Source organism: Rhinoderma darwinii, chromosome 1, assembly GCF_050947455.1.
Source record: "Rhinoderma darwinii isolate aRhiDar2 chromosome 1, aRhiDar2.hap1, whole genome shotgun sequence".
Taxonomy (NCBI): Eukaryota; Metazoa; Chordata; class Amphibia; order Anura; family Rhinodermatidae; genus Rhinoderma; species Rhinoderma darwinii.
The window spans coordinates 255210884-255226624 of NC_134687.1; the positions used below are offsets into that span (position 1 = coordinate 255210884).

General features: G+C 44.3%; 1 protein-coding gene across 4 annotated transcripts in view; it reads right to left on the reverse strand.

Annotated features, from left to right (window-relative positions):
* The window catches only part of NFIC (nuclear factor I C), an 863572-nt gene that overhangs the window by 603966 nt on the left and 243865 nt on the right, over positions 1–15741 (reverse strand). For all 4 annotated transcript variants that reach the window (XM_075863581.1, XM_075863587.1, XM_075863566.1 and 1 more), the window contains one exon: positions 1731–1816. In XM_075863581.1, coding sequence (XP_075719696.1) covers positions 1731–1816 — 86 coding nt within the window. The remainder of the gene's footprint in view (positions 1–1730; positions 1817–15741) is intronic.

A 15741-nucleotide genomic window follows, 5' to 3' on the forward strand; every position in this document is an offset into this window, starting at 1 on the left:
AAACATCCGCCCAATGAATCAATGGGAAAAAGGGTGTTTAGTTCAGACAGGCGTTTTTTTTTACGCCGCTGTTTCAAAAAGCGGCGCGTTTTTGGAGCGGTTTTTCAATTTATTAATGGAAAAACATCTCTAAAAACATCTAGAAAAAGCTTCAAAAAATATTCTCGGCTACAAAAACGGCTGAAAATCAGTGGCTGTTTTCCCTTGAAAAAAGCTGTTATTTTTTAGCCGTTTTTAATTGTGCGTGTGAACATACCCTTAGGCCAGATTTACACGAGCGTGTTCGGTCCGTGATATACCAGCTGCATTTCCCGGACCAAACACATTGCCTCTCCGCGGAACTACTGGTCCGTACTGAAAACATGATTACAGTACGGAACAGTTTTCCCGCAGCGAGGCAGTGACACCTAGCCTTATAGATAACTATGATGCTAGGAGCCCGACTCCCTGCACTGTGTTCGGTCCGGGAAATGCGTCCGACATATGGACCATGTATGACGGACCGAACGCGCTCGTGTGAACCCAGCCTTAGAGTTTCAAAAGTGAGTCTTTACAGGAAAACCTTATTAGGTATTTTAATTTTAAAGACAAAACTTGTAAAACAACTGTCCAAAAAATATAATTTATCGCTGTAAAATTTTCATTATAGAATACTTCTAAGATAGGCATATATTTTTTGTGAAAAAAAACATACCATATCTGAATTTTATTGGCTGGTAGTACATAACACTAACCTGTAGATGGCATAATATGCTTACAATATAGAGAATTCCTTTTGTATCAGCACTATTACTACATAAACATATGCACCCCATCTGTATTGGCAAATGAACTTCCAAACATAATTACTGACTGAGAAAATCCCTAGCAAAGGGAAAATGAATTGCATACAAAACATAAAAATGTTTAGAGGTTATGGAAACCTATGAATGTTTTTTTTTCTTAATTATTAAATCCATGTGTTTTGTGATTTAAAGCACTTTAATGACTTTTCTAAGTGTATTTTTTTTTTACAAAACAGATTCTATGTATCCTGTCTACACATACTCTCTCAGTCGAATTCGTCAGGTACTCGGCTGAGAGCCGGTCTTGTGTGTCTTTGACACACTAAGTTCATCAACTTAGATATGATCGATATTAGAGGGAGACGTTCTTAGCCGAGCAGTCATTTCAGCTAAACTGATGGAATAGGTTAAGAGAGAACGATACAGCTTCTGTGAATACAGGATACATAGAAGCTGTAACTATGGTTATTTACACTTCTAGTATTGTTGTCTATATATGTCTTCATAGGTATTCTATGTGTCTCAATGGTTACAGTCTACAAAAAAAATTTGTGTAGCCTGATCCTGCAGACATACTCCGTTTCATCTGTCCCTTACTTCTTACTAACATACATTGGGTAACTACTGTTTGTAGACTGGAGACACATATCTTAACTGTACTGACTGAAATTGAATGGACCTGTAGAAGATGTCTAAAGGAGTATACGTGATGCTTTGTCCTAAGATCACGAGTCCCAAGGGTGATACATTAATTTGAGTTGTAACATTTTAACTTCGTGAGTATTCTTTTCACATATTTTGTATAATGATTTTACATTCTCTGATGACTCAGAATTGCTTAAAAAAATTAGTCATATGACACAGGTTGGCAAAGAGAATTATAATATGTATATACAAATGGTGCAGATTTTCATGAATGCAAAAGCTTACCTTGAACAAACTTACCTGTGGCTGATATATGCTTCCAGGGTCACGGGGACCAAGTCCTACAAAGGATCGGGTGGCGGGGGGCGTGCTAGGGGCGGAGTATGCTGTAAAGGGGTGTATGTAGTTATTGATACAATGTATGAAAAACCGTGAAAAACTGTATACAAGAACAGTATTAAAAAACTGCTCTTATTAATTGATTTTGCTAACTAAATTTATAATGCTAATCTGAAACAAATATCAAGAATACAAAGACCTTCACGATCGTTATGACAACCAGACACAAGCAATACAGTTATAATTCTTGAAATACAATGCTAATTGCATGATATTATTTCTCTTCTGTATTGGGGATTCTGAATGTCAAAACATTTGAATAAATAGCAATGAAATAAGAGCAGTCACAGACCACAGAAAGTTACACTGCACTAAAAAAGTGAAGTTGGGAGCTGTTCACATGAGCGTTCAGTTTCCGTTGATGTGTTCCGTCAGACCTTTCTGTCAGAGGAACCCATCAAAGGAAAGGCAAACGGAAACCAGAGCTTCCGTTTGCATTACAATTGATTTCAATGGCAATGCTTCTGTTGCTAATGGTTTCCATTTGTATCCGTTCCCTAAGGTTTCCGTATTTTTTTATGGAATCAATATGGTAGTCGACTGCGCAATTGTTTCCACAAAGAAAAAAAAACTCATGTAACTGAGACAAACGGAAAGAATGTAAACAACGTGTACAGGCTCTATCTATCTATCTATCTATCTATCTATCTATCTATCTATCTATCTATCTATCTAGAAAGTTAGGGCCTGTACACGTTGTAAACATGGTTTCCGTCATATATATAAAACTCAAACACAGTCGCACTGTCGCCAAAAATAAATGGGTGCAAACCTGTAATGGCAGGGGGTAGGGAGACGGACAAGTGACCCCTAATCTACCCGCCACTCTGTCCCTGCCTACTTGCAACGACCCGCCCTAGGCGACGGGGTACAACTGGGCGGCGGTCCCTGCGCTCAGTAAGTGCACGACAAACACGACAAACATACAAGGAACACAAGCAAGGAAAAGGGGCCGTTGCCCACGGCAACACCGTGAGCAACCAGAGTGGTGAACGAGCCGAGTCAAGCCAGGAGTGTGCGAGGTACAAAACGAAAAGCAGAAGAGTAGTCGGTAAGCCAGGGTCTGTATGGAGCAGGATCAAAAATAGCAGGAGCTGTAGCTGGGCCAGGAAACCACAAGGAAAGAAACACAAGCAATAACAAGCACCGAGGGACAGGAAGTGCAGGCTTAAATAGACCGAGGGCGGGAGCTAGCTGAGTCTGGCCAGGTTACGATAGGCTCTCCCACTCCTAAGCCTGCCAGCCTGAATGGTGGAAGCAGGAGTCAGTCTCAGGGATGTATTCTCAGGTGCTGACTGATTAGTTCTGGGAGTTAACCCCGAAGCTGTGCCTGGCAGATCCTTTACAGTACCCCCCTTTTATGAGGGGCCACCGGACCCTTTCTAAGTGGACCTGGCTTACTGGGGAAACGCAGGTGGAACCTCCTGACCAATACCCCAGCGTGAACATCCCGGGCGGGTACCCAAGTCCTCTCCTCGGGCCCGTATCCTCTCCAATGGACCAGGTACTGGAGGGAGCCTTGGACCATCTTGCTGTCCACAATCCTGGCCACCTCGAGTTCCACCCCCTCCGGGGTGAGGATGGGAACAGGAGGTCTCCTCGAGGGAGCCAAGGACGGGGAGCAGCGTTTGAGGAGGGAGGCATGAAACACGTCGTGTATCCGAAAAGACGGGGGGTAACTCCAGCCGGAAGGAGACAGGATTGAGGACCTCAATGACCTTATACGGCCCAATAAACCGGGGAGCAAACTTCTTGGACGGAACCTTGAGACGCAAGTTCCTAGACGACAACCACACCAGATCCCCGACCATAAACAGGGGGTTAGCAGAACGTTTTTTATCAGCCTGAGTTTTTTGTACGCCCTGGGACACCTCTAGGTTTTTCTGAACCTGGGCCCAGACTGTGCACAGTTCCCGATGAACGACCTCTACCTCAGGATTGTTGGAACTACCAGGTGATACGGAGGAGAACCGTGGATTAAACCCAAAATTACAAAAAAAAAGGAGAGACCCCTGACGAGTTACTGACCCGGTTATTAAGGGAAAATTCGGCGAGGGGAATGAAAGACCCAATCAAATTGACAGTCAGAGACAAAACACCTTAAGTATTGTTGTAGAGATTGATTAGTCCTCTCCGTTTGGCCATTTGTTTCAGGATGGAAGGCAGAGGAGGACAGATCAATCCCCAACTTCATACAGAAGGCTCTCCAAAACAATGAACCAAATTGTACCCCTCTGTCCGAAACAATATTGACAGGGACCCCATGGAGACGCAGGATGTGTTTGACAAACAAGGTAGCCAATGTTTTGGCGTTGGGTAGTTTCTTGAGGGGCACAAAGTGGCACATCTTACTGAAGCGGTCCACCACCACCCACACCACCAACTTGCCTTGGGATGGAGGCAAATCGGTGATAAAATCCATGGAGATATGTGTCCAAGGTCTCTGGGGAATGGGCAACGAACGCAGTAAGCCCGCTGGTCGGGACCTGGGAGTCTTGGACCTAGCACAAACCTCACAAGCGGCGACGTAGGCCTTAACGTCTTTAGGCAACCCAGGCCACCAATAATTTCTGGTAATGAGGTGTTTGGTACCCAGGATGCCTGGATGGCCAGATAGTGCGGAGTCATGATTTTCCCTAAGTACCCTTAGCCGGAATTGCAGGGGAACAAACAGCTTGTTCTCAGGAAGGTTCCCGGGAGCTGCACCTTGATCAGCAGCAATATCAGAGACTAAATCAGAATCGATCGAGGAAATGATTATACCTGGAGGCAAAATACAAGCAGGATCTTCCTCCGAAGGAGGGCTGGCCATGAAGCTACGCGACAGTGCATCAGCCTTAATATTTTTAGACCCAGCCCTATAGGTAACCAAAAAATTGAATCTGGTAAAAAATAACGCCCATCGAGCTTGTCTCGGGTTTAGCCTCTGGGCAGATTCTAGGAAAACCAGATTCTTGTGGTCAGTAAGGACCGTTACCTGGTGCCTAGCCTCCTCCAGGAAGTGGCGCCACTCTTCAAATGCCCATTTAAAGGCTAAGAGTTCGCGGTTGCCAATATCATAGTTACTTTCAGTTGGCGAAAACTTCCTGGAAAAGTAGGCACAGGGGCGGAGATGGGTGAGGGACCTGGTACCCTGGGACAAGACAGCCCCCACTCCCACCTCAGATGCGTCAACTTCCCCGATAAATGGCTCCATTTGGTTGGGCTGAACCAGCACCGGGGCCGAGACAAAGCCCTTCTTAAGGACCTCAAAAGCCTGGACAGCCTCAGGAGGCCAGTGGAGGAGATCAGCACCTTTGCGAGTGAGGTCCGTAAGGGGCTTAGCGATGACCGAGAAGTTAGCAATAAATCTCCTGTAATAATTAGCGAACCCCAAAAAACACTGTAACGCCTTCAGGGAGGCAGGTTGGACCCATTCCGCCACAGCCTGAACCTTGGCGGGGTCCATGCGGAATTCATGAGGAGTGAGGATTTGACCCAAAAATGGAATCTCCTGTACCCCAAACACACATTTTTCGGTTTTGGCAAACAGTTTATTTTCCCGAAGGACCTGGAGCACCTTCCTGACATGCTCAATGTGGGAGGACCAGTCCTTGGAAAACACCAGTATGTCATCAAGGTACACTACCAGAAAAATCCCCAGGTAATTTCTCAAAATCTCATTTATGAAATTCTGGAAGACCGCAGGGGCATTACACAACCCAAAGGGCATGACGAGGTATTCGAAATGGCCTTCGGGCGTGTTAAACGCAGTCTTCCACTCATCCCCCTCTTTGATGCAAATAAGGTTATACGCCCCCTGTAGATCCAATTTAGAAAACCATTGGGCCCCCTGAACCTGATTAAAGAGATCAGGAATCAAAGGAAGGGGATACTGGTTCCTTACCGTGACCTTATTCAGGCTACGGTAGTCAATGCATGGCCTAAGACCACCATCCTTCTTCCCCACGAAGAAGAAGCCAGCACCTACCGGAGAAGAAGAGGGACGAATGTAACCCTTGGCCAGGGATTCCTGGATATACACTCTCATAGCTTCACGTTCGGGACAAGAAAGATTAAATATCCTACCCTTAGGAAGCTTAGCTCCTGGTACCAATTCGATAGCGCAATCGTATTCTCTATGAGGAGGTAACACTTCGGAGGCCTCCCTAGAGAAAACATCAGCGAAGTCCTGAACAAACTCGGGTAGCGTATTCGCCTCCTTAGGGGGAGAAATAGAATTAACAGAAAAACATGACGTACAACATTCATTACCCCATTTGGTTAGCTCCCCAGTATTCCAGTCAAACGTAGGATTATGCAACTGCAACCAGGGAAGACCTAGAACCAAATCGTACGATAATCCCTGCATCAACGGTACAGAGCATTGCTCCAAATGCATGGAGCCAACAAGGAGTTCAAAAACAGGGGTATGCTGTGTAAAATAACCATTAGCAAGAGGAGTGGAGTCGATACCCACTACCGGGACAGGTTTAGGCAAATCAATAAGAGGCATAGCTAGGGACATAGCAAATTCCACAGACATGATATTAGTAGAGGACCCTGAATCCACGAAGGCACTGCCGGTAGCAGACCTACCACCAAAAGAGACCTGAAAGGGAAGCAAGATCTTAGTACGTTTCATATTTACGGGAAATACCTGTGCGCCCAAGTGACCTCCCCGATGATCACTTAGACGCGGAAGTTCTCTGGCTGCAATCTTACGCTTAGGACAGTTGTTCACTTGATGCTTGTCGTCCCCACAGTAGAAGCAGAGACCATTCTTCCTGCGGAATTCTCTACGTTGTTGGGGGGACACGGAGGCCCCGAGTTGCATAGGTATCTCTGAATCTTTCGGGGAGGAACGAAGCAACGGAGCTTCGGGAGGCATCATGGGGGAGTCGGAGGAGAAAACACATAAACGTTCACGTTGTCGTTCCCTGAGACGTCGATCAAGTCGTATCGCTAAAGCCATAACCTGGTCTAGGGAGTCAGAAGAGGGATAGCTAACTAGCAGGTCTTTCAGGGCATTCGACAGACCCAACCTAAACTGGCACCTTAAGGCAGGGTCATTCCACCGAGAAGCTACGCACCACTTCCGAAAGTCAGAGCAATACTCTTCAACAGGTCTCTTACCCTGACTTAAGGTCACCAGCTGACTCTCGGCAAAGGCAGTCCTGTCAGTCTCGTCATAAATAAGTCCGAGAGCAGAAAAGAAACAATCAACGGAGGAAAGTTCAGGGGCGTCAGGAGCCAAGGAGAAGGCCCACTCTTGGGGCCCTTCCTGGAGCCGGGACATAATTATACCCACCCGCTGGCTCTCAGAACCTGAGGAATGAGGCTTTAAACGAAAGTAAAGCCTACAACTCTCCCGAAAGGAGAGAAAAGCCCTCCGGTCCCCTGAGAACCGGTCGGGCAACTTGAGGTGGGGTTCAAGAGGTGCGGTGAGGGGAACTACCAGGGTAGCATCAGGCTGGTTGACCCTCTGAGCCAGGGCCTGGACCTTTAGGGAGAGACCCTGCATTTGCTGAGCCAGGGTCTCACGGGGATCCATAGTGGTTTCAGGGACCAGGGGTAGACTAGGTATGGGCTTGTTATTATGTAATGGCAGGGGGTAGGGAGACGGACAAGTGAGCCCTAATCTACCCGCCACTCTGTCCCTGCCTACTTGCAACGACCCGCCCTAGGCGACGGGGTACAACTGGGCGGCGGTCCCTGCGCTCAGTAAGTGCACGACAAACATGACAAACATACAAGGAACACAAGCAAGGAAAAGGGGCCGTTGCCCACGGCAACACCGTGAGCAACCAGAGTGGTGAACGAGCCGAGTCAAGCCAGGAGTGTGCGAGGTACAAAACGAAAAGCAGAAGAGTAGTCGGTAAGCCAGGGTCTGTATGGAGCAGGATCAAAAATAGCAGGAGCTGTAGCTGGGCCAGGAAACCACAAGGAAAGAAACACAAGCAATAACAAGCACCGAGGGACAGGAAGTGCAGGCTTAAATAGACCGAGGGCGGGAGCTAGCTGAGTCTGGCCAGGTTACGATAGGCTCTCCCACTCCTAAGCCTGCCAGCCTGAATGGTGGAAGCAGGAGTCAGTCTCAGGGATGTATTCTCAGGTGCTGACTGATTAGTTCTGGGAGTTAACCCCGAAGCTGTGCCTGGCAGATCCTTTACAAAACCTACCTGTGTCAGGACCAAAAGCCCAGATAAATATATTCCAAAATCAGGCAGCACTCCAATGTTGCAAGTGAAAAAAAATTGCGGTACTTAACTTATCCATACATCCAATGCAACGTTTAAGCTCTTCCATAGAGCCTTCCTCAAGCAACTAATCAGTGTGTAGGTTACATATAAATAGAGACACCCTGCATTATGCAGTAATGAATTATACAAAATAGAAATCAATAAAAATTACATTGATAAAAATCATATAACATGACATACATTACGCAAAATTTACAAACATAGTGATATAACCGAAGTGCCTTTGTTACATACAAATTTAAATAGCACATGTATAATATACGGTAAAAAAGTTTTCAAAAACGGTATAATAAGGCATACGTATTAATCCACAACATGTGAAGAAAATTATTAAAGTACATATAGTGCTCACCATATCTGGAGACCGGCTGTTCCACATTATGATAAACTATACACGCCGATAACGGCGTTCCTGTAGTGCTATTGCACATGTCAGGACACAATGTAATGTCAGAAGCCTGTTACCTCAAAGCGCATAGCGTGAAGAATGCAGAGAGTGGCCATCTTGCCTGAGGGAATGTCAATTATTACGCCCAAACATCAAGGGGCATGTATTATAAGCAGATAAATAGGCGGATTGAGAAAAACTTAAGCCTACATAGGCCATAGCTGTATTCTTATTATTTCATAGAGGGTATTAGATAGAATTAGAAATCTATCAATGAGATTAGCGGGAATTAGTAGGCATGGAAGCGACTATTAGGTCACTAATCCAAATATAATTACCTGTAGATAAATTGAACGTGCTATTTGCAAGCGCATCCACAAGGCTGAAAGCCAACTCAATCGCAGTACAAAATGCAACACCCTATAGGAGAGCAATGTCTACTCTCCCATCCATTAGAGGGGACAGTCTACAGCGTCTATGCTAATGGCTGTTCATCGATCACATATATAATGCAATCTAGCTAACCAATCCATCGTCCTACAACCCCTTATAACGGGTATAGTGCAAATGCCAAATAACGGCTGTGGAATTAGCCACCAATACATGCCATCTGAGTAGTATGTGTAAATAAATGCCAAGTATCCCAACCTCAAAGAAGTAATGTACTAATAAATCAAAAAACTTTCTCCGCATGATATTATTAGTTGCAAACTAATAGGGGAAAAGGAAGGAGGGAAAGAAAAGTACTGTCTGAGGTAACCATCAGCCAATCCGACAAATACATAAATTACAAAAAAGGATTATGATATTAACCATTTACTTAAAGAGGCTCGGTCACCAGATTTTCAAACCCCTATCTCCTATTGCAGTTTATCGGCGCTGCAATGTAGATAACAGTAACGCTTTTCTTTTTCAAAAACAAGCATTTTTGGCCAAGTTATGAGCATTTTTATATTTATGCAAATGAGCCTTTCTTATGGACAACTGGGCGTGTTTAAAGTTATGTCCAACTGGGCGTGTATTGTGTTCGTTACATCTGGGTGTGTTTACTTGTTTTACTAGCTGGGCGTTGTGACTGGAAGTGTATGATGCTGACGAATCAGCATCATCCACTTCTCTTCGTTACCACCCAGCTTCTGTCAGTGCAAAGACACACAGCATGTCCTCGCGTGATCACGCTGTGACGTCACTCACTTCCTCCCACAGGAACTTCATCGTGTCGGACGAGCGAGGACACGCTGTGTGTCTGTGCACTGCCAGAAGCTGGGTGGTAACGAAGAGTAGTGGATGATGCTGATTCGTCAGCATCATACACTTCCATTCACAACGCCCAGCTAGTAAAACAAGTAAACACGCCCAGATGTAATGAACACAATACACAATAAACTGCCGTTTGGGCCCATGGGAGGGCTCAGAAGGAAAGGACCACCATTTGGCCTACTGGGGATTTTCTGGTGCGAAGTCATCTATGCAAAAGCCCCTGAGGTACCAGTACAGTTGAAACCCGCAAGAAGTGACCCCGTTTTAAAAACTACACCCTTAAGGCATTCATCTAGAGGTGTAGTGAGCATTTTGACCGGTGACATACACTCCATAAACTGTAATGTGGGTTCTCCTGGGTACGGCAATACCCTACATGTGGCTGTTATCAGCTGCCTAGGCACACAGCAGGGCCCAGAGGGGAAAGACGAGGGGGGATAAGCTGTGCGGAGTACATCAGGGTAAGTAAAATTGGGGTAAATTATAAACCAAGGGATGTATGATAAATTTTAAAACACTCTTTCATACAGAGCTCTGGTTTTTCGGGACACGTGTCACATTGATATATTGTGTCCTCCCTTATCCCCCTCTTATAGCAGACTTTGTACCTGTTTTGACTTTTTCCCTTTTTGCCAGCTTGGGGAACTTCTCATGGAAAGTGTTGCCCTGGTACGATGCGTGTGGCCTCGCTTCCAGAAGTACTGGGTGCCCGTCCAACCCCCCCTTCTTGGTCCCTAAAGATTAGGTTCTTGATAATCACCTCTTGAAATTCCAGGAAAGTTCCTGTCTGGCCTGTACATCGACGTAGCACGTACACATTGTACAAAGCCATCGGTATGATGTGCATGGCTAGCTTCTTATACCACACCGCATGGCGCTGTAGGGCTTCAGGACTTGATCTGACAAGTCCACCCCTCCCATGTACCTATTGTAGTCCAGGATGCAGTCTGGTTTGGGGGTCTCTGTACTGGTACCTCGTACTGGTACATGGGTACTGGTGTGGCCATATATTGTTGTCAATACAAGGACATCTCTCTTGTCTTGTACTTGACACACAATATGTTGCTGCTAGATTGTGCCCTGCTCTCACCCCTTCTGAGTGTTTGCCCAAGCAGAGTCTTAGGGAGGCCTCTCAGATTTCTTCTATCAGTGCCGCATTTTTTACTTTATTACTTTGTCCCATTAGGTGACTTGAGGGCAGGAGGCCCTGATCGCAATTCTAATATACTGCATTACATGCGTAGTGCAGTGTATTAGAACTGTCAGCTACTCACTGACAGCAAGCATAGTGGGTCCTGACTTTGTCAGGACCCACTAGGCTTCCGTCGATGGCATAGCCGGACGCCATTGTTTGGAGTGCGGTTGCCATAGTCACCATCGCCGGCCGCTATCGTGTAGCAGGCCGGCGATGGCAGCTTAACCCCTAAAAAGCTGCAATCTCGATTGAACGCGGCTTTTAAGGGGTTAATCAGCGGGGACACAGCGATCGGTTCCCGCTGTAGGAGCTGTGACAGCTGCTGTACGAGACAGCAGATGTCACAGCTCCTGTATGTGTCGGGAGGACGGCCGAAACGGCCGTTACTCCCGAGACGTACTATTAGGTCATGGAGCGCGAACGATACAGCTACCATGACCTAATAGTACGTCCAGGAGCGGGAAGGGGTTAATATGAACAGATAGGTGTCATCAGCCAGTATCCTTCCAAGTGAGTATATCCATGTGTCATAAAATGAATACATTGTGATCTGTAAATAATAAAAAAAAAATTAACCTCTTAAGGACACAGCCTGTTTTGGCCTTGTGGACACAGCCGATTTTTGCAAATCTGACTTGTGTCACTTTATGTGGTAATAACTCCAGAATGCTTTTGCCTATCCAAGCGATTCTGAGATTGTTTTCTCGTGACATGTTGTACTTTATGATACTGAAAAAATGTTGTTGTTAAATTCAATATTTATTTGTCAAAAACACCAAAATTTAGAGAAAATTTGTAATGTATCTGCTTGTAAAACAGAGCGTAATACCACACAAAATATTTACTAGTTAACATTTCCTATATGTCTACTTTATGTTTGCATCGTTTTTTGAACGTGCTTTTATTTTTCTAGGACGTTACAAGGCTTAGAACTTTAGCTGCAATTTCTCGCATTTTCAAGAAAATTTCAAAAGGCCATTTTATCAGGGACCAGTTCAGTTCTGAAGTGGCTTTGAGGGCCTTATATATTAGAAACCCCCTATAAAACACCCCATTTTAAAAACTGCACACCAGAAAGTATACAAAACAGCATTCAGAAATTATTTTAACCCTTTAGGCATTTCACAGGAAATAAAGCAAAGTAGAGGTCAAATTTACAAATTTCAATTTTTTTTTCCGAAATTCATTTGTAATACATTTTTTTCTGTAACACAGAAGGTTTTACCAGAGAAATGCAACTCAATATTTATTGCCCAGATTCTGCAGTTTTTAGAAATATCCCACATGTGGCCCTAGTACGGTAATGGACTGAAGCTCCGGCCTCAGAAGCAAAGGAGCACCTGGTGGATTTTGGGGCCTCCTTTTTTTAGGAATATATTTTAGGCACCATGTCAGGTTTGAGGAGGTCTTGTGGTGCCTAAACAGTGGAAACCCCCCAAAAGTGACCCCATTTTGGAAACTACACCCCTCAAGGAATTTTTCAAGAGGTATAGTTAGCATTTTTAGCCCACAGGTTTTTTGCTAAATTTATTGGAACTGGTCTGTGAAAATGAAAATCTACTTTTTTTCTGAAAAAACATACGATGTTTTAGTTTTTACAAGAAATAAAGGAGAAAAAGCGCCCCAACATTAGTAAAGCAATGTCTCCTGATTACGGCAATACCCCATATGTGGTAATAAACTGCTGTTTGGACCCACGGCAGGGCTCAGAAAGGAACGAGGGCTATTTGGATTTTGGAGCGCAGATTTTGCTGGAATGGCTTTCGGTGCCATGTCGTGTTTGCAAAGCCCTGGAGGGACCAAAACATCAGAAACTCCCCAAAAGTGACCCCATTTTGGAAACTACACCCCTCAAGGAATTTTTATAGGGGTATAGTTAGCATTTTGACCCTACACGGTTTTTGCTGAATTTATGGGAATTATACCGTGAAATTGAAAATCTAAATTTTTTTCTAATAAAATGTAGTTTTAGCTCAGATTTTTTCATTTTTACAACAGATAAAGGAGAAAAAACACCCCAATATTTGTAAAGCAAACTCTTCTGAGCACAGCAATACCCCATATGTGGTAATAAACTGCTGTTTGGATACATGGCGGAAGTTAGAAATGACGGAGCGCCATTTGACTTTTGGAGCTCAAGTTTTGCTGGAATGGTTTGCGGCCCCATCTCACATTTGCAAAGCCACTGAGGGGCCAAAATAGTGCAAACCCGGCAAAAGTGACCCCATTTTAGAGACTATACGCCTCGTGGAATTTAACTAGCGGTATAGTGAGCATTTTGACCCCACAGTTTTTTTGCTGAATTATTGGGATTATGCAGTGAAAATGAAAATCTACATTCTTTCCACAAAAATATTGAATTGTTTTCATTTTCACAAGGAATAAAGGAGAAAAAGCACCCCAACAATTGTAAAGCAATTTCTCCCGAGTCCGGCAATACCCTATATGTGGTTATAAACTGCTGCTTGGATACACCGCAGGGCTCAGAATGACAGGAGTGCTACTTGGCATGTAGATTTTGGTTGATTGTTTTTTGGGCGCCATGTCGCATTTGCAGAGCCCCTGAGGTACCCGTACAGTAGAAACCCCTGAGAAGTGACTCCATTTTGGAAACTTTACCCCTCAGGGTAATCATCTAGGGGTGTACTGAGCATTTTGATCCCACAGGTGTTTCATAGATTGTATTAGAATGAGGCAGTGAAAATGAAAAATTATTTTTTTTCCCAAAAATATGTCGTTTTGCACCCATTTTTTTCCCCACAAGGGGTAATAGGAGAAATAACAACACATCATTTGTCACCCAATTTCTCCCGAGTATTGCAATACCCCATGTTTGGCCCAGAACTGCTGTTTGGGCACATGGCAGAGCTCAAAATGGAAGGAGTGCCATTTGGCTTTTAGAGCGCAGATTTTGCTGGACTTGTGTACGGGCGCCATGTCGCATTTGCAGAGCTCCCTTAGGTACCAGAGTAGAGTGTAAAACCCTGAGAAGTGACCCCATTTTGTAAACTACACCCCTCAAGGCATTTATCATTTGCCTGGACAAATGACAAGGCTTAGGAGGGAAAGGCGCATGTGAGGCCTATTTTCGTGATTTTCGCAGCATTAGCTGCACCCCTCAAGGGATTTTGACCACACAGGTTTTTTTTTCTATTAGAAATGAATGCTCAGTGGATGGTGCAAAGTGAAAATTGCAAATTTCCACAGGTATATGCCATTTTAGTGCACAATATTTTGTGCCCAGTTCATGCCACTGAAGACAAATACATCAAACTGTTAAGCGGGTTCTCCCGGGTATGGCAATGCCATATATGTGGACGTACACTGCTGCTTGGGCACGCTGCAGGGCTCAGAAGGCGCCATTTGGCTTTTGGAGCGTGGATTTTGCTTGCTAGTTTTTCTGTTTGGGGTATTACTGGTATTTCAGTTTATAATGTGGGGGCATATGTAAGCTGTGCGTAGAACATCAGGGCATAATAAGAGGGTATAATAATTGGGTAAATAAATAATTATCCACAGATGTGTGGCCGGTGTCGCACTTATAAATGGCGCCCGATCTTATCGACTTTTGGACACTGCACATTTTGCATCGCCATATTCTGAGAGCCAGAACTTCTTTATTTTTTCACCACCGCAGCTGTGTGAGGGCTTATTTGTTGCGGTACAATCTGTATTTTTCATTGGTACCATTTTGGGGTACATGCAATTTTTTTATCACTTTGTATTTTTTTTTGGGCAAGCAAGGTGACCAAAAACCTGCAATTCTGATGTTTTTCATTATTTATTTTTTTACGGAGTTCGCCATGGGCTATTAATGACAATTTTACTTTATTCTGCGGGTCGGTACGATTACGGCGATACCATATGTATATAGTTTTTCTCATGTTTTGTAGCATCTGCACGATAAAATCACTTTTGTTTAAAATAATTTATTTTTGGTGTCACCATATTCTGAGCGATAACGTTTTTATTTTTCCGTCAAAAAAGTGGTGGGAGGGCTTGTTTTTTGCGGGACGGGCTGCAGTTTTTAATGGTATAATTTTGGGGTACATGCAACTTTTAGATCCTTTTTTTTTTATTCTGTTTTGCGAGGGGTAGCGACTAACAAACAGCGATTCTGGAATAGTTTTTTATTTAATTTTTTTACGGTGTTCACCGTACGGATAAAATAGCGTGATATTTTTATCGTTTGGGTCGTTACGGACGCGGGGATACCACATATGTGCACTTTCTTTTATGTTTTGGGGTTTTTCCTATAATAAAATGCTTATTATAGGAAAAAAGTCTGTTATAGAGTTTTTTAACATGAAATTTATTTTTTTAACTTTTTGACAACATTTTTATTAACTTGTTTTAACTTTTTTTTTGTCCCACTAGGGAACTTGAAGGCATGAAGCCCTGATGGCTATTCTAATACACTGCACTACCTACATAGTGCAGTGTATTAGAGATGTCAGCTATTCACTGACAGCAAGCCTATTAGTCTTCGCCTCCTGGTGGGGCCTAATAGGCTTCCGTACTACGAAGCAATTGTTAGGCTACGGTTGCCATAGCATCCATCGGAACACCCGTGGGTGCCGATGGTTGTCATTAGCAACCATAGGGTACGATCTAATCACTTAGATGCAGCCAAATCTGCATCTAAGGGGTTAATCGGCCGGATCGGAGCCTAGCTCCGATCCTATCCGTTAGGGCACGATGTCAGCTGTGACACACAGCTGACACCCGCGCCCGTGGCAACCATCGTGGTTGCCGACAGGCTACATGTTACTTCGATGCATCGATCGCGTTGATCGATGCATCAAAGGGGTTAATCGGCCGGATCGG